At 37.4% G+C, this 22,959-nt stretch overlaps 1 protein-coding gene across 1 annotated transcript in view; it reads right to left on the bottom strand.

The window, feature by feature from the left end:
* The window catches only part of ADAM12 (ADAM metallopeptidase domain 12), a 2,765,134-nt gene that overhangs the window by 1,038,497 nt on the left and 1,703,678 nt on the right, over window positions 1-22,959 (bottom strand). The window contains exon 10 of the mRNA XM_044056180.1: window positions 3,600-3,684. Within this exon, the coding sequence (XP_043912115.1) occupies window positions 3,600-3,684 (85 nt within the window). The remainder of the gene's footprint in view (window positions 1-3,599; window positions 3,685-22,959) is intronic.

Raw genomic sequence — 22,959 nt, 5'->3', positions numbered from 1 at the left:
CATCTCAGAAAGGGACTAATTCCAGTGCAGCAATGCATATAATCATTCATACATACAAATATTTCAAGCATGGATGCCCTTGCTATATTTCAACTGTACGCTTTCCAGTTTACTCATGCTTGTTTTCTTATAAGATTTCCATATTGTTATTCCATACTCAAGTTTGGGTCTAGTGACTTCATCATTTTTGATTTCCTAGACTTTAAATCTTTTTATACAACTTATAGTTCTATAACTATCACTAACCATTTGGTTGATATGATTATAAAAACTAAAAGATGTGTCTATCCAATTTGCCAAGGTCCTTAAATGAGTCTACAGTTTCAATCACTGTGTGCTGTATTAAATATTCACCTTTTAATTTATGTTTCCCAAATCTCATATACTTAGTTTTTGATCTATTTATCAGCATATTATTCTCCTCTGCCCAAATGGTGAATTTAGTCAAGTTCTTTTGCAGACATGCCCTGTCTTTAACAAATGTAATCACGTTACCTAATTTTAAGTTATCTGCATACAAACAGTAGAACACCTCAGATGAAAAAGATAGATCTGAAAGATACAATCTAAGCAAGTAAGGGCTTAGGACAGAGCCCTGTGGGAAATCCTGACTGTCCAGTTGCTGTATGATACTTGCCATGTCCTATTTGTAAGCCATGCAGCTATCCATCTTATCAAGAGTATATCTATACCTAGTTGTTCTAATTTATTGATCAGTGTTTTGTGTATGACTCTGTCAAATGCTGAAGTTAAATCTATATAAATTATATCACAGCACAATTTTTCATTCGTAGCTATTATATTGTTATAGAACATCATGTTCCAGGTGGTAATAGATCTATTTTCAACATATGCATGCTGATATATGGTTTCAAGTCTCAACCTATGGAATTCTGACAATAACTTATCCAATATAACCTTTGCCATCATTTTTCCACAACATGAAAGTAGACTCAAGGGTCTGTATGACTTAAGGTTTGTCCTACTTCCCTTTCCTTAAATATAGGTTTAATAAGTGCATGCCTCCAGTCTTGAGGAATCTTCCTATATTTATACGACCTAGTAAATAATAGATATAATGGTACTGTTTACTTCTTGCTGAATTGTTCTCAGGTCATTATTACTAATTCTGTCTCCTGCCTATGCTTTGTTTAGATCAAGTTTGCATTGTTTTTTTTCAATATAAATCTGAGGTTACCGGGATGCCACTAGGACAACCTATCACCTCCTTTGTGGAGCCAAACTGTTTTGCATAACATTTCGTAACTATATCTATAATCTATTGTCTGCGAATACATTTTAGAATCTACACACAGTTTATCATTTTGTATGTCTTTATGCCTTCCACATCTTATGCATCTATAAATGATTTTTTAAAAACCTGATCATAATTCTCTCTATATATTTCATCACATATACTGCTGACTAAATACCCTTTTGTCTTCTACTGTATTCTCCCTGCATTTTCTTAGCTAATAGGCTGTAGTCATTCTCACTTAAGTGTACATACTGCATTTCATTCTGTGCTATGTAAATTACACAGGTCTGTATACTACTGAAACTCTTTTGTATTTATTGCTTGTATTGTAATGCATTCTAGGCAGTTGCTGATATGGTTCCATTTAGATCAATTCATTACAACAGTTAAACAAAAAGTATGGATGAGTTTCTACAAATTGTTAAGTACTTGTTATGTATTCTTGACTTGGAAGTCAGAATGCATCTCCAGAGCTTCACTTTACTCTCACCCTATGGTGAATTTTATGACATTCATGTCTGTAGCAAATAACAAGATGGTTATGATCAAAGACCTGATCACAATCTTCTATATTATATTTCACTTACTTTTCCAGTACTTTGCACTGCTGCTTGAAACTAGGTCAGTTTGCCAAAGTGCACATCTTTAAATGGATATTTATTGAGACCACAAAGATAAAAAGACCATTGTCAAAAACAATTAGTTGGAGAAAACATTCAATGAATTAGCACAAAATGCGGATCTATATCACGTTATCGCAAATTCAAAATGTCGAACGTCAAAATAACAAAAGTGCCGAAAACTCGAAGTTCCGTTTTTGAGATTGCAGTACAGTGAAGATTGGGATATTTGCCCTTTCCTCACTGTAGTGCGATCTCGGAGTTGCCATATATATTTAGCGGAGGGTGTGGGGGGTGCAGCAGCCCCCACAATACGGAGTTCGAGTTTCGGAATTTTCAATATTTTGCGTCTTTGATAATATGATATAGATGCCAAAATGCAGCCACAGACTTGATTCTAAATGGTATCAAACACTCTTTGTGCAAGACATAACACCCACTATGCCAAACTTAGGCCTTGTATTATAGCTGAATTTTAACTCTAACTCTAAGTTCAGTGTCTTCTACAACATATTGCAGAAATCCACCCAACTAACTGCTCACTGTGTTCAGCCTGCACTTAAAACTAAATTCCAACAAATAGTATTGTAAAATTGATGGGGGGGGGGGTAATAGCAATGTCATTAAACAATGGTTCTGTTTCATTGTTGTGCACTTTAACTATCTATAGCTTTGTGGATGTAACTTATCCACTTATTAGTAATAAGAAATCAGTAGTGTGTTTAATCTTGTATCAGTTTTGCATTTCTGTCTTGACTTTGTTTCACCTTTGTTATACACTCATGGTTTAGCACTGAGATTAACTACAAATCTATTATCTTTATGCACAAATTAGTAGAGATCAAACTAGACTTTGTAACTTGCATTTTAATTGCATGTCTGTTTCTTAAATACATTTTCCAAAAGCTTAAATGTCTACATTAAAATTTTACCAGTTATTTGTGGCTTCATATCCATGCATATCAGTATAGAAACAATCTGGATAAGGCACAATGTATAAAAGATACTTTTTTACAGCATCTTCAGTCAGTGTTTACAATTTTAATGCTTGCTTAATTTATTATGGATATATTTCAACTCCCAGTTCTGTCATCATTTTTGACACAGAAATTTCTAGCATTGCAGCACAGTGTGTCCCACTACAGCCATCAGAATGGGAAACAGCCGCTGGAGTGTGTCCTGTCCCAATGGCTGAAAAGTTCATGGCTTTCATTTGATAGTTTGGGGTTGTGATGTAATAGGAAAACCACAATCAAGTTGGCAGTCAGTTGCTGTAGAAGAACATGGGTTGTGCCACTAGAGACATCTATTTAAAATGTGTGTAACAGAGATGTCAAGATTAGGAGCAGTAATACACACTGAGACAGTAAAACAGAGAAAAATATAATCCAGGACAGCCAGTTGGAAAGAACTGTCAAAATGAAGACTTCCTTACCATATTACTTCTTATTAAACATTTTAGAATTTATGTCTTTTTCTTCTCCAGTATTTTTAATCAGAGCTCTCATTTTGCACATATCACCCTTACACACACACATTTTCTTTTTATAGGAAGCAACTGTTCAAACAAAAGAAGTCTGGGGCAGAAGTACAGCAACTAGTATTATATTCCCAGAATTTTAATATTACTGTATTTGGAAATGTGAGAAGAACACTATTTGGGAAACATATAAATGGAACTGACAGACAAAAAATGCAGTTGCAATATAACCATCACTTACCATAACAACACCCCCAGACTGCTCTGCGGTGCACATACTCATAATGGGCGCCATGCCAATGGTCGTTCCTTGGAAGTACACTCCACTGCAAAACAGAGAACAAATATAGCAGCTATTATAAATGTCAGCAGATCAAGATTCTAAAATGGAATGACAGTTCTAAAGAATTCCTTTTATAAATAAAATAATACAGGTGAACTATGTGCACTGAGAACTTTCTTGCCTGTGTGATAGTAGATGACACCACAACGATGTATTTTTGGTGCAAAGGGAGTGCATTTTGATGTCTTATGCACTGTGGGATAAGGCTGAATATACAGTATGGGATTGACCAAAAATAAAATGCAACTAATAAGTAATCATCATTATGGTGGACAACAGAACACAGCACATTGTGTTTACACATTTCTACTGTGACCCAATACTTTCTCAAAAAGTATTGTTTACTCTGACAAGTATGATGCACAAAGTCAGCTTTCTGAAATAGAGGAATAAAAACGTTCATGTGTCTCACGTACTTCTGGAATGGTTAATGTTTTGAGCACTGGCGGAGTATAGAAGATGGTGGGATGGAGTGTTAAGTGGATGTCTAACTCACTACAGTTTTAGTAATTACTAGAGAGAAAGATGTACAGCATGCACTATATGGAACAGTGGCAATGTGCTTGGACTCTGGCAAACCATATTCGTGCAGTAGCTTTCTTTGTGCATGCACAGGAACATACAGGAGCATAAGGGATGGTATAGCAATCCCTTGCATCTGCTAGAGGCACATCAGTCAGTAGAAGTGGAAATATGTAGAAAGTCAAAAATCTCTCATTGAACTGCTTGAATGATTGCTGTGTGTTGACCATTACTCACCTCAGCAACGGAGAACAAACAGAATTAGCCATAGTAGGAAGGCTGATGGTTGGTAAGCACAGAGAGGGACAAAAAGTGATATAAAAATATATTGCTTAAAAAGCATCAGTTTGAGTGTCTGTTTTAAATGCATTTTTATGACTAATAAAAAGGATAATTTAATATGCGGTGCTAGATGGAAATCTTTTTAATGTGATAGGATTTAAATTTATTTTAAGATACATATTCTAAATTGTTCATATTATATCATATCATATTTCTTGGCAGACTCTTCAATTACAAATGTTAAAGATCAAAAATCTGACAGATGTATAGCAAATATGATCTGTACATTTCTGAAAAGCAACATTTTAAATGCCTCGAAATATTTGCTCTAACCTTTTTTCTGGGTCTTTATGTCCCTCATGCCTGCCAGCCATCAGATCTCTTGGGCTCAGCTACTGCTATTCATTCTACATTGGATCACAATTCAACTGGGAAGTCTACCATCTGGGGAGCAATCAAGGATTTTCACATGCCCTAACATCCTGGTCCTAATGGCAGTCTTGATGTGTGATGTGCATCCCATAATATCAGCTTATGGACTTGCATGCTTCTGCTGTAGTACAATTCTTGGTAGACGCAAGATCTGACCCTTGATGCTGCCTTTTGATTTGATACACAGTGTCTACCAGGTGTCACCAAATTGTCTCCGCCTCAGTACAATAAGGAAGCCAATCACAGCCACTCACACCCACCATTCACAGTTTCACTTCATAATCTCGAATTACTGAAAGCTCAAAATTCAGTAACCCAAGACTATGAAGTCGAACCATTCACAACACCAAAACCACAATCCCGAATCACACAATCATGAACATACAAACACCATACACCACTTAACATACACACCATTCCATGCACAACACACAAACCAAGCCACACAACCCTACACTACATATAAGCAGGGGGGAAAGCACCCCTGCACCCCCCACACCCCCCTATTTATATATACCAACTCTGAGGTCGCACATAACATAAAAAAAAAAAAAAAACCTCTCACCACGCCATCTTCCACTCGCTCACACACAAATACACATCACACATAATCAAACACCAACAAATCCAACACTCACACTTACACCTCCCTACCCTTACGCACACACACAATCTACAAAAACACTCACTTACCTGCCATTTCAGGCACCATAACACTACACGCGACATACCGGAAATGCATAAGTGTGGATTTGAGATATTTGAATTCATTCTTATGCACTTTCGGCATTCTGGTTTTCAGCTTCATGGTTTCGGGTTACTGAATTTCGAGCATTCAGTAATTTGAGATTATGAAGTGAAATCCCATTCACATTTAGTACTTCAAGCTTTCAGGCTGCTAGTCAGTTCCAGGCCATCTAGGTTGCAGTCTGGGCTTTACCTGTTGACACCACAGAGGCCGGTGCTTTTCAGCTGCAGAGTATGTATGAGCTTCAAGAATTAGAAAAACTGATTGTCCTTTCCTCATTAAATTTTAAATCTCATTGTGTAAACTAAATGGTTGTCAGTAAGTATTAACATACTTGTTAAATGTATACAATCCATTACTGAAACTCAGTAAATATCACTAACCTTCAAGAGGGGCTTCACAGTGCAGTAACATAATAAACATTAGTAGACATGATGCAGTCCCAGGGTGAAGTTTAGTGAAAAGTTGCCAACCATGATAATGTATGTTTACAATGAAATGCGGCATCATCTTCTCGCTGACGTTGATGTCAGACTGCTTAAGTCTTAATAATTAGCATAACTTATAATACACCAATTAAAGTCCTCAGTATACTCGAGAAGCAATTACAAGTTGTAAGCTATGCAGAAAACTTAACTGAAAACAAAACAGGATCTGTTCAAAATTAGAAAAAAATAATCAAATGCTTCACACAATGTAATTCATGAAGCACCCTAATTTTAATCTAGGCTATAGTTAAAAAAAAATAAATTAATAAAAAAGGACTATGGGAAATGGAAAACATGCTTCCAGTACCAAAATGTGCACTGCTATTCTTGTATCAGAAGTAGTAGACACAATAAAATCTTGTTAGAAATTATTCCAAGCCTAGAAACAGGCTTGAATGGAACAAAGTCATTGTCATACATAGGCGAGATCTGCAGCTGGTAGTGTACTTTACACAATGGCTAGTATAAACCTATCGCCTGCACTGTCTTTTTCAAGCATTCTATTCCCTTTCATAATGGCCTGAGAAATTTAACTGTCATTACAAAGGACTATAAATATGAAATGGGTAAATTTACTTTAGTACAAAATATTCCTAACTCAGTCACTTGAATCTAGGAGTCTATCAGGTCATGTCAGTGTAGACGTGCTCCTCTTATCATAGAACCCCCCATCTCCTACAAATACTTACTTAAATTTACTAGCTTTACAATTACTCAACTGTACGTAATGAGCAAATAAGATAAAACAAAAAAAAGTAAAAAAAACTAAATAAAAAAAAAAACACTCATCTGCAACAGTCCACTACAGAAACAGGAGAATTTATACCAATAAATAAGTAAATAAACAATCACTACTCCCTCAGACCCATACCCTAATCTAAACCATCTGGGACTACCCAGACTGAATGAAGTCTTTCTATAACTCTTACTAACTGCAAGGATAATCACTTCAACTGCTGAAGTATATGTGTAAAACAGGACCTTATGGACATAGCTGTGATGAACAAGAACCTCTTTTTAAAGAGTTACATGCTGCAGCTAGCTGAGGAGGCAATTAGTGTACTCCCTGGTGATGGAAACTGGCAACATATCAGCACCCCAAGCTGAAAATCGACTGTGCCTATAATGAACAGCATAACTTCTTTGTGTTCTTTGGTTAGTCTAATGTTCAGATGAGGATGAGGAGGTATCTGATGAATAAAATGAGTAGACACACATTAGAGAAATGTGAATAATTTCTTTGCTTCCTACATGTATCACCTATATACCTTATTTTGCTGCTATCCAACAACACATTTAGATACAACCTTTACAAAGAGGTTGGATGGAAGATGTTAGAAATTAAAGTATTGCACATCATTTTCAATCAGTGCTCTGCTAAATGATGGTTAGCACTCCCATTCATTTGTGTCAGATGAGTGTGGACGGTCCTGAAGATAATAATCATTCCAGTAAGGTCCGTTACTTATGGACATCTGAATATATTGTTCACACACACCCACCATTACCAAAATAAATCAAAACAAATAAATAAATAGACAAAATTATGTAATCCTCATGAAGGTCTCAAGAGCCTGACTATGCATTGAACTGACAGGTACGGATCTCCACACTGGCAATTTTACCACAAAACCAGTTAGTTTTGCTGTTATTCTGTTTAAATGTTCTTAGAAGCCTATTTGTATCATGACTCCATTTAATGCAGATAACCTCTATCTCTGGCACTGATAAAAAAAATGGTATTTGGCAGCTTTATATGCCATCATTTTTTGCAAGAAACAGATGAGCTGGTAGTAGGACACGGTAGGTGGATCCAAGTTGTCTGAGATCTTCATTCACAGACAAGGATCAGGGAAATGGTCATTAGGGTCTTATTAGAGGAAGTTAAATCAGAGAGGTAACTACACAGAGTTGCTCCTAGTCTCCAAGCATATTTCTCATAGTGTCTGGAAAATTAGCACAAAGGTTAAACACTCATCTACAGGAAACAGGAAGAGCAGTGTTAAGCTGTTTGTGGAGACTTTGTGCTCATGTTAGAAAACACTAATACTCTTCTGCAAGATTATTTACTACTATTCCAAAGATGTGGAGCACAGTTGGGATTAAAATGACATCCTAAGAAGTTTGTAGCTATAACAGCAAAATATTATGAGAGGTGGGCAGCTATTTCACTAGTGCTTACTAAAGGAGAGAAGTATTTGGACCTTAAGTTGTTTGAGGCAATTTAAGACAGAGATGAACAAAATTAGCAGGAAATGGAGGTGGAGGTTAAAAATGCATGTTAGATAGATGGCAAGGAATGGCAAAATTCCTTTGAGGGTAGATCTGAGACAGCCAGAGTTCTTGCATTATCTATTATTATATATTTGCTGCAAGGCACACCAGTTTAATCACATGAATGCTGTTAATGATCCAACAGTTAGGTTTGATTGAAAAAGTGCTAGTAGTAGGGGAGGTAATTAGTCTAATGATGAATCAGATAGCAGGTAATAGAGGAATGCCAGTGTTTCAGAGATGTGCTGCAGTTATAATTCTCTTTCAAAATGTAAGGGTCACCAGAATGGCGCTCTGAGTTTGGTGAGATGAGAGAGCAAACAGGGTTACAACCACCACCTCTAGAAAAGGTAGAAACCACTATAGAAAAGGAGCAGTTATGAAATGCAGCAGAACAGATGTGATGGAAGAGCATTAAGACAACAAGGGTGTTGAAGGAGGAGGATAGAAGACATTTCAGATTATGTTTTATCAGGATCTATGGGGAGAAATAGACAAATAATAGAATAGATGGGAAATAGAATGGAATGAGAAAGAAAATGTTGTGAGAATGGATAGGCAGCAACTGTTATTCAGGTTTTGCTAAGTTGAAGAGGAAATTTAAACCAGGAAAAGAGGCTGGTTAATATATAAATCTATCAGCAGGAGAACATAAATGATGGGGGAAAGGGAAGAAACTGATTAGTACATGGATGGAAGAACTAAATGGGGAGTAGCATGGGTGGATGTTAGAAAGAGACTAATTGGACATGTGAAAGCAGAGATGTGAAAGTTAAAGGAGAGGTGGATAGCTGAGGTTTGGAGAGGAAGATGTGGGTCAAATCTTGGAAGGTATTGAGAAGGTTAAATACAGCGAAAGCAGTTCAGGATACAGAAAAGGTTTAAGGAGGGAAGATGCTGAGATGACACTAAAATTCTGTAGGTCTTGAACCCCTGATACAGTTGATATGTATAGGTAGTGGTGGCTGGTGACTTCAAATCAAAGGGGGGTTGCAGGAGACAGCTGAATGGGTGGGGTCAATGGGAATGGGTGTGGCCAATTAGAAAGGAGAGGAGCTATGCTCAAAACTACAAAAACTGTAACTTTACTTAAATACACTGCCCTGGGTGCCAAACCATCATTATGAGAGTCCGATCAAAACAAAATGAAGTGTAGAAGAAAAAAAATATTTCAATGCATTGGCTGCATGACAGCTTACTTAATATCTAGACAAAAACAAAAAGGTTGTGAGGCATGAAAAAATAAATTACTTTTTAAATACATTACTAGAATGGCAGTCAAACTCAAGTATAAGAAAAACAAGCAACACTCAACTAAAACCACTTCTCCTTGCACTGCAGTTCTAATTATAATTTATATTCAGCTTTATTAAAGTACCAAGTAACATGCTGAAAGTAGCAATCTCTGTGATACTCCCACTTGTAAAAATGTTTCTTATCCAAAAAAGACCTGCTGTCTGACAACTGTCTACTTGTTTCATGGGGAAAACATGATCAAAGTAAAAAATGAAAAGCAAACAAGAAACAAGCTCAAGATACATTGCTTACAGGATTACTGCACAGGTTATGGATCACACGCAATAGATTGGCATTCTGTTTAGTTTGCAGGTAAAGCCTGTAAAGAGGACTGCAAGTCTCCAACAAATGTAATGAGCTTCTTAAAATAATGTAATCCTGTCCTTTATTACAAATACTGTCATATGCATTTCAATACCCAAGGCTTATATGTTATCTAGTTAGGTAAGTATTCTTTTCATGGCAACAACAGATAGGCTTTCAATGTTGGCAGTTCTTTAACAGTATGCTTATTAAAGCTTACAAGCATTTTACAATCTCAGACAAGCTTACCTGATGGTCATTAAAGCATTGCTACTTAAACACAGAGCGACAGGCACTTTCTGAATAATAATAAACATAAATCAACAGTATAAAAATATGATAGAAACCAGAACATTCTGCAAAATCAAGGACAGATGAAAAGCCACTGTAGTACTTGTGACTACCTTGGATGGGGGGATACTTTGCACATTTACACTGCATAACTGCTCCTTGCCTTGCTTGGACACATCCAGAGTCACTACATGGGGGAGTGGGGTGCAACGAGTATGTCACAATTTGAAATGTCTCTGGCTGACTGTGATGGCCCTGACACATTTGTCATACCTCTCAACCTCAGAGCAAGAAATCTGGACAAAGCCATACATAGAAGTGGGACAAAGGCCCAAAAATAAGGACAATTTTTAAATATTGCTCTTATAAACTTAGAAAGATAATAGAATAGTAGGTCTTACATTAGTATGAATTTTCTGAAGGGTATGAAATCTGAAACTGAAATGTCTGTCATTATTTTCTAACTTCAGTCTTTAATGATTTGCCACTAATTTGCCAAAAAAACCCCAATTTTATGAAAAACGGACCAAAAATGTGATGCAAAAATATAAAATAGCCACACAATATAGCTGGGAACCTGTCAAAAAAGGGACACTTTTTTAATATTAGTACTGCTAACTTGAGCAGCTGACAAAATAAAAGAATCTACATACATTTCTGAAGTAATCTATAACTAGGATTATTACAGTTATTTATTAATTGTAAACCCTCCACGTTTTCTTCTAAAATTGCCATTTTGTGGAGGGATTATTAGGGGAAGAGAACAAGAATTGATAGACATGCTCCACCTAAAGAAAAACCTTATCCTCTCGAGCAACACGCTCTAGGGATCTAAACCTTACCACATCAATAAATAGGACATGCTGGAGGGATGGATTCCTGTCCCAGAGACTTCCCATGCTTTGGAACAAGATCCCAATCTCCATTAGGCAGAGCTCCTCGCTAACACTCTTCAAAAGAAACCTTGATGAGTGGATGGGAAACAGAAAGTTTACCTCGGGGATCACTTCAGTGGCTCTGCTTGACAGAGGCACAGGGAACTAATCTAAGGGGACGGCGAAAGCCAACACATTCTGGCTAGGCTTATAAATGCCTTCAGGCAGATAACCTAGTACCCACCTATGAACCTATTTTGAGCCAAAATCATGGACAGTTGAGAGGTTTGGATATGCCTAATTCTATAAAGCAATTTATTTGCACGTACCTCTCAACCTGTTAACGCAGGAAATCTGGACAAGGCCAAATATATTGGGGGAACATATAAATGGTACTAAAAATTGCTCTTGTATAAACTGAGACAGTTGATAGAATAACAGGTCTTGCTTTAGCATGCATTTTTCTCAAGGATATGAAGTCTGAAACTCAGTGTCTGTCATTATTTAATGACTTAATTCCTAAATGATTTGCCAGAAAACCACAAATTTTATGAGGAACAAACCAAAAATAAGAAGCAAAAATCTATTAATTCTGCAAAAATCTAGATAGTTGAGAGGTGTAGTTCAGCCGGGGCTGACTGAGTTTGCCGCCCTCCCCCCTCACAAAATCATGGTCGAATGGAACCTCCCTCCTGCAGCCATTCCAATAAGCATTATTTGGCTATTTCACCCCATTTACCATAAACACTAATGCGCATACTGCTTTACTTCTGCAATGATTTGGACTTCATTTGAAAGTTTTATTTTGCATTTTACAGCGCAAACACTAACATATGTCTGCTAAACAAAACAATGCAGTCTCACAATGAAAACAGACTTAGCATTAAAACTTATCTGCCCTTGAAACTCACATTCATTGAAACAGCATTGAAATCATCATTCAAAGAAAATACATTTTGTCAGTGGCAGATAAAGATTAACTTTGGGTTTGGGCTGTTTTCAAATCACAGGCCCCTTGCACACGAAACATACACATGCTCTTTCATACACCTTCCTGACTGCATTAAATTATATTCCTTGTACAATACAGTATAGTTGTTAGAGGGCATTTTAAATTTATTGTTTTGAACATTTTTCCAGTAAACAATGAAACAAAATGCATGCACCAATAATGATAAAACTGCTCAATTCAGAACATTTCCACCATAAAAGTCTACTCAAACTTCTACAGTCCACCAGTATCAGTAAATATGCACAATCTCTGAAGAAGTAAAAGTCATCTAAATAATTCCACAATAAAGAGATCTGTAACTAATGAAGAGGTTGCTGCTAGCAAACAACTTTATATTTCATTGTTTCATCTACAAATAAAGTGTCTGTTGCCCTTGAGGAATAAATTGCCTATGTAACACTAAAAAAAGGATAAGCTAGTAATATTGCAATAGGGAATGGATGGCAAACTGATAACAGGTTCATAGTTACTAGGTATCTTCGCTAAAAAGGAGTGCAGCATCCACCCCCTTTGCAACACAGTACAGTATCAGCAATGCAGCTACCTACTGTGGGAGTAGAACCCACATCCTTCCACATCAAAAGCAAGTACACTACCTGTTGTGCTATTAACAATGCAAGCAGACTCAGCATAAGCAACACTAAACTTTTGCTTCCCTGCAGCTCTCAGCTCCTTGTAAAATCTACTCAACACTCAGCTGTATATCTGAACTTTGCAGCACAAGAAATCTGGAAAAAGACAAAATTTATTTGGCGGGGGGACAAAAGCCCAAAAACCAGGGATACATTTTAAACATTGCTTGTATAATGTTGGAAAGTTGCTAGAATAAAATGCTGTGTTACCACCATACATTTCACTGCCGAGTCTTGAACCCAGGACCCTGTGCAAAACAGTCAGAGCAACATACCACTATGCCAAATCAGCTGTTTTGTGAAAGAAAGGAAGACTGAAACTTAAATGGCTACCATTTAGTGAATTCAGTGCTCACCATAGCTGTCAACCTCTTAGCACAAAACACCTGAACAAAGCCAATAATGTGGGAATACATCCCCCAAACATATTCAGTGAATTCAGTTCTCACCATAGCTCTCAACCTCTTAGCAAAAAACACCTGGACAAAGCCAGTAATGGGGGAATACAGCCTGCAAACATATTCAGTGAATTCAGTTCACACCATAGCTCTCAACGTTAGCACAAAAAACCTGGACGAAGCCAATAATGGGGGAATGCAGTCCCAAAAATAGGGACACATTTCAAATATCCATCTTATAAACTTAGACAATTGCTAGAATAAAAGGTTTTGTGTTACCATGTACTTTCTGAAGAATATGAAGTCTGAAATTCAAATGTCTGTCATTTTTATTTATTTAACATTTGTTAACCAGGAAAGTCTAACTTGGAACAAAAGCCAATTTTCAGCAGAGGCCCAGGGAGAAACACTCCAGACACGTCTTTGTAAGATGGGAGGACACCAGAGGAAACCCACACAAATACAGGGAGGACATGTAGACTCCACACAGAAGGCACCCCAGCCAAGAATCTAACCAGAGAACCTGTAGCTGTCAGGCAACAATGCTACCACTGTACCACTGCACTACTGACTTTGTAAGGAAACAAAAATACAGAAACCACAGATTTTATGAGGAACAGAGCAGAACAGCACAAATATAAGAGAGAAATCTGCAATTTTTTACAAATGATGATGGGTAGCGAATTCAAGCTCTTGCCACCTGGTCGAGAGCAAGACGTCCTTCCTGTGACAGCAGAGCAAGCTGGGTGCTACCCAACCTGCGGACGTTGCAGTCCGATCCCCCTTCAAGTCTATGCAGTTGTAACTGCATATACTTCTTTGATAGTGCTGCTGAATGCTCTCTTCCTAATCTGGACTGCTGGTGAGACAGTCTGGATTCTGTGTGCATGCATCGGAATGGTTCACCAACAGTCCGGAAATACAGCGAGTGCGCATGCATGATGTTCCGTGACTAGATTATTTTTATTTTACTTTTATTTTATTTTATATTTTATTTTTCTTTTTGTTTACAGCTGGAGGGGCTGCAGTCTTGCAGCCCAGTAGCACAAGCCGCCCCTGTGTATAGGTGGTAGGTATGTGAAGAAATTAAAAAATTGAGATCAGGTAGGCATAGCTTGGAAAGAGCTATATGGTAAGGATTTGGAGAAGAGTCCTTTCTTTTATTTATTTGGAAAAGTAGTAAACTGAACATGGCAGAGTAGGTTGCAAAGAATGGTTTTGCAGTTCCTGCAGACTGGGATAAAAAATATAGTTTTATGATAGAAGGGGCAATGGATTTGATCTTTTGTAAAGACATAATAATACAGTGAGTTGATGAAGGTACTGCAAAGGCTGGGAATGGTATAGGTTACAAGAGAGGTGGATGGGCAAAGACACAGTTGGAATGTCAGATAGTAGTGCTTTGCCTTCTCTTCTGATGGTGAGCAAGCTGTATTATGGTTATGAAGTTAGCGAGTATGTTTTTAAGAAAAAAGTATTGTTTTGATAATTATCAGGTGAGGTGAGTTTGCATTCAATAATGAATTTTTAGGAGGTCTGTGTGAGTGAGTGAAATAATACAGAAGGCTGGGGGGGTATGTACCATATGGGATTATCACTGATATTTTGCATTACATTTTAGCTTTGTAATATACTTCAATCTGCAGAGATTTAGATATTAGTGCATGTATGCTTGGTTAAATATATAATTAAATTGCAACTAAGAAAACAGTAGAGAGTTACAGCTATATATTCATTATACATAACATGGTATGGATTTTTTTGTTGTGAAATATGTTTCTGGAAGGTGAAATTTTATATTCTAAAATTTGAATTTTTATGTAAAATAAACAAAAATTATATGGAAAAAATATGGTCACTCTTTTACCTTTGATGCACAAAAGAGTAAAAGATTAAGATCTTAATCTCACCTTTAAAGTCATGGTTTTACACCATTTATTACTTTAAGGATTGTTTCTTTGGACTATTCCAGCAAAATTCAATGTATTTTTTTGGAAGAAGATGACCAACATAAACATTGCAAATTATTTCTAATTATAAGGGTACAAGCTGAAATAATATTTTTATTCTTAACAGACTTAATGTAATGACTACCACCTGTAATGGCAACCTGAGATTTTCAAAGTCAGCTGATGCATATCATTGATATGAATGCAAAAGTGATAACCAACTTTTTCAAGATTGTTACTCTGTCAACCTCTTGACTAATATAGCATCAGCTAGAATTTTTGCAGTGTGTACAACTCATAAATGTAACTTTACCAACATTAATATTCATATTGCTGTCTGTACTCAGGTAGTGTTTTTATTTTGAAATATGGTGACATCTTTAATATTTTCAGTGATCTTCCTCATTTTCATGCCAAATGCATATGTACTAAGTAGCAGACTTCCCTCAACATTTAAATCTATACATCATAATTTAAGTACAATTCCAAAATAGATCTTTGCTGCATCCCTTGTTTGGATATAAACCATTGCAAGCAAGTGCATTCAAGCCCAACTTTTATTACTTATTATTGTCAGCTTTGGATCAAGAGATCAATGGTCTGGTCTCTTAAAAGCCAAATGTACCAACTTTGTTATTAGTGTAAAAGTCAGGGAAACAGCTGGTAATAACCATGAGTCTAAAAGGCACATGAAATAAATTATTAAAACATCTGCTGCATAAAATTAGCAAGAAAACTGTATTTGAAAAAAATCAATTAAATACATGTATAAACTTACATTCAAATCAAAGAAGTTGAAGCATTACCTAGTAAGACATTTTATGTTTTTAATTATTTGCATGAGCAAGCCCAGGTATTTTAGTTACCTAATAGGCAAATTTGCTATCCTTTTTTAAAGGAGATTTGTTTCAAGAGTTTATAAAGGTTTTTACTTTGTGCATGGAAATTAGTCTGATGAGTTCTAATAATAAAAATACATATTCATTTTAATGTTTTTTTTCTGTATAAAGTTTCTAGGTGCTCTACTGAAGTAGATTTAGTAATCCTTATTTCATGTACTTTTTTAAGTTTCTGCTCATTATAAGCAGATTTCCTCAGTTTTATTTTCAGTTCTATTTATTATCATACTATTTGCTTTGCAATAGATGTTCTTTGCCTACTGCCACTTCACCTTTCATTCCCTTTTTTGCCTCTTTGCATTTGTTGTGATGTTTGCAATATTCACCATGAATAATTACCTATGAAACACTAATGGAAGCAGACGTAAGAGCCAAAGATGGTGAACATCTTTCATCTCAACTACCACTGCAACCTCCAGTTATGATGGAAGCCATTTATCTGGACTTGTAAGATTTGCTGCAACCACCTGATGTTATTTTGTTGGATAAAAACGAGAATGTGAGTTTTACATTGGATGTTAAAACAACCAATTTGGAAAAAAGGAGTTGTTAAAATTAAACATCTCCAACAGGACAATTATTTTAATAAGGAGAGCTTAAAGGCAAAGACAGTGGTAACAGTGGGAATATGTGTATGTATACGTGTGTGCATAAATATATATATATATATATATATATATATATATATATATATATATATATATATATATAGAGAGAGAGAGAGATACACATGTATATATATATATATATATATATATATATATATATATATATATAGAGAGAGAGAGAGAGAGAGATACACATGCATATATACACATAGATACACACACACACACACACACACACACACACACACACACACATATATATATATATATATATAGAGAGAGAGAGAGAAAGAGATACACATGCACACACATATATACACGGAGATACACACACACACACATATATATATATATATATATACATGTGTGGGTGCATGGGTGTACTTCATAACACTGAAATTTCATAATGTTGAATTTCAGAACATTGATACCAAAACATCTAAATCCCGAAACACTAAAAACCCAAATCAGTGAAAATTCACAACATTGAAAGTGTGCTTCATAACATTGAAAACTACAATGCATATGTAAGTAACATCTTGTCCACCTATAACACCACCTAACTAACAAACGCACTTTCTACTACAAGCCCCCATGCACCCCCACATCCCCCGTAAATTAAATATAGCAACTCCAATATCACACTACAGTGGAAAAAAGTTAATTTCCTAACCTCACTGTATCATCATACACTGAGGTTAGGAAATTAACTTTTCTCCACTGTAGTGCAATCTTGGAGTTGGTATATTTAATTTACGGGTGTGCGGGGGCACAGCCCCCTACATGGGAGGGTGCAGGGGGCTTGCCCCCCCTGCAGATATGTAGTAGAAAGTGTGTTTGTTAGTTAGGTATTGTTGTAGGTGGAGGTGATATTTACTTGCGCAATGTAGTATTCAATGTTATGAAGCACATCTGATATGAAATTTCAATGTTATGAAGTAGAACTGTGTGTGTGTGTGTGTGTGTGTATATATATATATATATATATATATATATATATATATATGTTACAAAAAAAAAGTAAATGTGCCAAATCATACATCATATTCAGTAAATTCCTAATGGATAATTTAACACTAAAAACACATTTGGTAGTGGGAATGCATTTGATCTGAATAATTTAATACATGAATATGCACTAAAGCCATTTTACTGGTACATACACAAAATCAGAAGAAATGAAAAAGAAATTGGAGAATGCACCAACTCACCAAATTACAACAAGAAGCCTACTATAGGACTGAATGCAAAGAAATAAAAAAGTATTTCAAAAGTTGGACCCACCTCCCAGATGATGTTACACGATTTATACCTGCTACTGAATTAACAACATACACAGGGAATCATTCAATGGAGGGCATGCTGTGAAAAACAGCAGAAGGACCTTTACAGCTGGATGGAAAAGTGTTGGGGTTACAAATGAAGAATTTAATTCTGAATCGCAGTATCATACATGAAAATCAAGATGAAATATCAATATCACAAGCAAATGGTATATGTTATGAGCCATATTTCAGACTTTTAATTTATCAAGAGTATGAAATACAGCAGAGAATGAGAACCATACTTTGTGACAGAATAGCAAGAGTTAAACTATTTAAAATATCTGAACTTAAGTCATTCATTTAAAAAATATTAGCAATGTAAATAAAGTGGGTCAAAATTTTTTTTAAGAAAAGGAATACTTTCCTCCTGTCCTTATTTGACAACCCGTATGAGAAGGGCATTCACAATGTTTGGGGAAAAATGATATCATCACAATATAATTAAAGAGCAGAGAACTGTTTCACCAAGTCTAACCAATAATGATTTAATATGGAGTATGAAAGATGACAGGGAAGGTGGGTTAGTGATCATAAATGTTACCGATTACCACAATAAAACGTAGCTGCTGCTGTCTTACGCAATATTTTACAAGCCCATTAGCCAACATGACATTAATAGGTGCTATTCAGAGACTGATTCTTTTTTTGGAAGCAGAATTCATTAAGTGTATAGTAATGAACTTTCTTGCTTCGTAAAAACTAAGTATCCATGGATATGTTTTATTTCTGGAATACATATAATAAGCAAGCATCCATAGATCCAACCCTGTGAAAGCTATAGTGTCAGCTGTATGCTTTCAAGCTGAGCCATTATCCTTGTTTGTAGAAAATAAATAAAAATTATATAGTTAAGCAAATTAAATCATTAATTTTGGTCTCGGGATTCTATAAGAAAACCTAAGAACATTACTATACCAGCTAATTTTTTATTATTATTTGTGATGTGGTTAACTTATAAACTGTGCTGCTATATCAGATGGGTATTTTATGGTTCAAAGCATATCTTTGATCTCACCAATATCTCCTAGATGGTCAATCTGCTTTTTATATCCAGGTACGAGTGCAATAATGAATCATAAGTACTTTGTTTTTAAAGATGCTTGATGACAGCATGATCAATATAGGTTCATAGGTAGGTACTAGGCTATTGGCCCTAGGGCCTATATAAGCCTAGCCAAATGGTACCCTGGCTTTTGCCACCCAAGAAAATTATTTTCCTGTGCCCCTGTCAAGCAGAGCCACAGAAGTGATCCCCGGGGTGAATTTCTATCTCCCATCCAATCATCAAGATTTTTCTTGAAGAGTGCTAATGAGGAGGTTTGTTTGATATAGATAGGTAGTTTATTCCAGAGTATGGGAAGTCTCTGGGACAGGAATCTATCCCTCCAGCATGTTCTGTTTATTGTGGTGACAAGGTTTAGGTCCCTAGAGCATGTAGCTCAGAGGGATTGGGATTTCTTTAAGTGGAACAGCTCTGGGTTTGACATAGCTTTGTATGTTAGGCAGAGATCGCCTCTGAGTAGGTTATATGTGGCAGAGTAAAGCTGGAGTTTTTTGAGACGGTCTGCATAGGGCATCTGTTTGAGGCCAGTAATCCTATTTGTGAGGTAATTCTGCAGCCTTTCCAGTCGCTGTAGATGTCTTGTGAGGTACATACCAAAAGGGGTGTTGTACTCTATAATGGGTCTAATTAGTGATGAGTAGAGGGGAACAATGACCTCTTTTTTCCTGGATGAGAAACCTTTTGTGATGAGGTGTGCCACATAGAAGGATTTTCTGACTACTGTGGTAACGTGGTTATCAACAGAGAGACTACTGTCCACTTGTGTCCCAAGGTCTCTTATCACACTTTTGGTGTTAAGTAGACTACTGCCTATTGTGGTAATTCATGGGTATAGAGTTTTTACCAAAAGGGATGACAATGCACTTTTTGGCATTGAGCTTGAGGCCCTTTTGTAGGATGTCCACATCATTAGGAGTTTTGATTATGGCTCCTAGTTTGCAGTCATCTGTGAACTTTGTTAGCCAAAGACCTTCTGTGTTAGCCTGTACTTTAGAGAAGTAGATACCAAACAGGAGAGGACCCAGGACTGAACCCTGTGGTACTCCACTTGTCACTGGTCTGAAGTTGGATTTAGAGTCTGCTACTTTCACAGTGTGGAATCTGTCAGTGAGCCAGTTGACAACCCATCTTGTGACATAGGGATTTATACCTAGATTAGTGAGTTTATGTATAATTCCAGAGTGGGGGATGGTGTAGAGAGCCTTGGCGAGATCTAGATAGGCTGTGTGAACCACCTTACCCTCATCTGTGGCTTTGGTGACCACTTCAAAGAAGTCTATCAGGTTTAGGAGACATGATCTGCCTTTTACAAACCCGAACTGGGTAGGGTCCAGAGTTTTGAGATTACCAATGACATTGTTTATAAGTTCCATGATGATACATTCCATAGCCTTGTAGATCAGGCTCATCAGGCTGATGGGGCAGCAGTTTCCAGGGTCCATGGTGGTTCTCCCTTTGTGGAGTGGGATAACTGCTGCTGTGCACCATTCAGTTGACAGAAAGCCTGAGGTGAGGCTATGATTGAACATGGTACTTGGGTGGGGTGCCAGTTCGTTCTGTAGTTCGTGTAGAATGCAGCCTGGGATTTTGTCAGGTCCCATGGATGCTGTGTTCTTTGCTTTGGAGAGTATGTTTTTTACCTGTGCAGTCATGATTACAGGAACTTTGCATTCTTCCAGTATAGAGATGGGCCCTTTAGGGGGTGAGAGAGGGGTAAAGTTAGGATGTTGGCAATATCAGTTGGTTCTGTATATTTAGTGCCATTGTGCTGTAACTCAGAGCAGATCTGAGTGTTGCCATTGAGATTCTTGACATAGCTATAGAATGCTTTGTGGTTGTCTTTAGAATCTGTGGCAATTTTGTTTTCATAACTAGCTTTGGAGGATTTTATGAGGGCTCTCAGCTTCTTACTGAGGCTGACCACGGAGTTCCTCCAATCATGGGATTTTACTCTTTTTTGCAACAGTTCCTTTCTTTTGTTGTAGAGTTTGTTTATGGCAGGGGACCACCAGATTGGCTTCCTTTTTTTTGGAGGATAGCATCTTGGTTCTGTTAGGGATTGCACGATCCATGCACTCGTGTAAGTGATTATAAAGTGCATTTGTATAGGATCCAGCAGTCGTACCTCTATTGTCCGTCAGCATGGGTGTCGTGAAGTTTGCCACTTCTGTCTTAAGAAGTGTGAAGTTGGCTTTGGAGAAATTTTTTACGGTGGTTTCCCTAATGGGGGGTGGGGGTGGGATGTCGATGTCTAGGGTGATTAGCTTGTGGTCGGATCTGACCAACGAGGAACTGACCGCTGGTGTGGAACATCGGTTGCCCATGTTGTTAATGACCAGGTCTAGGATATTGCTGCCCCTGGTGGGGGTGTGGATAAGTTGATCCAAGGTGATGGAATTTATGAATTCCAGAAAACGTTGAGCACAAGAGTTGGTACATGAGTAGTTTTCCCAGTTAATAGTGGGGTAGTTGAAATCACCCATTATTAGGCTGTTAGGTTGTACCCCAATATTTTTCAGTGTATCAAAAAATGAGGAGTGGGAATCCTGGGGCATGGTGGGGGATCTGTAGCAAGCTACAATTTGGATTGCGGTTTTGCCCAGAGTTAATTGCACTTGAATAATCTCGGATGCATTATGCTGAGCAACTAGCCTGGAGGTGTGGATATCCTTAATGAATAAGTACATGCCTCTGCCTTTAGTGTTTCAGTCCAGGTTAGGTGGCCTAAAGGTGTGGTATGAATTATTGCTTGGTATTGCAGGGGTGCTCTCTGGAGTCTTGAACCAGGTCTCTGTCATTGCACAGATGCCGATGTTCTCCATTTTAAGGAGTGCCTCGAGTAAGTGCATTTTGAGGTTTAGATTTCCAGCATTAAGTAGCATTACCCTCAGATTTTGCTTGCTTGCTTGTACCTGTTATGGTGGTGAATTTGTCATTTGAACCTTGACTAAAAAGGCACTATAGGGGTGGCAAGAGCCTTAGCCAGTATCTGGAAGCCCAAGGGTGACAGGTGCAGGCCATCTCTGGCAAAGCATCGTGGTTTGTTGATCATGACATCCCAGGCAGACAGATACTGGATCCCCTTAGAATGAAACCAGAAGCTTAGCCAATTGTTGAAGTCAATCATTTTGTCCTTGTACTGTGGTATCATTCTGGGTGATGGCAGGATGCTACTCAGGGCTAGGGTCATACCTGCCTGGGCTACAAGACTGGACAGCTCCTCCATGTCTCTTTTCATGTAGTCCAGGGAAGTACATCTCAGGTCATTCACACCAACATGGACAATGACAGAGTCATATTTGTACTTGTTGTGGAGTGACCTGAGTGCGTGCATTATGTGGTGGATCCTGGCACCTGACAGGCAGCTGACAGTAACTTTCCCCTTGTTTAGCCTGGTGAGTGGAACATCAGTGTGCCTGACTATAGAGTCACCTATGACTAGAGTGTTGGGTACGTTGTTATGCCTTATGGGCTGTGGTTGAGTGGCACACTGAGTTTGTGGGCTATGTGTCATTTGGGTTGTGTTGGGGGGTGGAGTTTGCTTGTGTTTCTGCTTTGGAGGTCCCTGATGCTTGGGTAGATTTTTTATTGAGAGCCTCCGTGAATGTAGGTGTGTGTTTTGTGTTTCTGTGTGTGTGTTTTGGTGGTGTAGGTTTTGAGGGACTATGTGATGAGTGTGGTATGGGGCAAGTGTTTACCTTCTCCTCTTGACTGTCTAGTCTAGACTTGGGTGAAGAGAGCTTTGCTTCCAGTGTGGCTATATAAGTGCGTAAGTGTAGTGTTGGGTGGTAAGAGGAGAGGGTTGTCTGTGTACATGAGGCAATTGCTGCATTGCCCCAAGATGTCCAGATTTATCAGGCA

This window comes from Protopterus annectens, chromosome 14.part0 (genome assembly GCF_019279795.1).
Source record: "Protopterus annectens isolate FY-2018-M chromosome 14.part0, PAN1.0, whole genome shotgun sequence".
Classification (NCBI taxonomy): domain Eukaryota; kingdom Metazoa; phylum Chordata; order Ceratodontiformes; family Protopteridae; genus Protopterus; species Protopterus annectens.
Note: the sequence above shows the minus strand (reverse complement) of the source record. Positions and strands in the feature narration are given on the sequence as shown.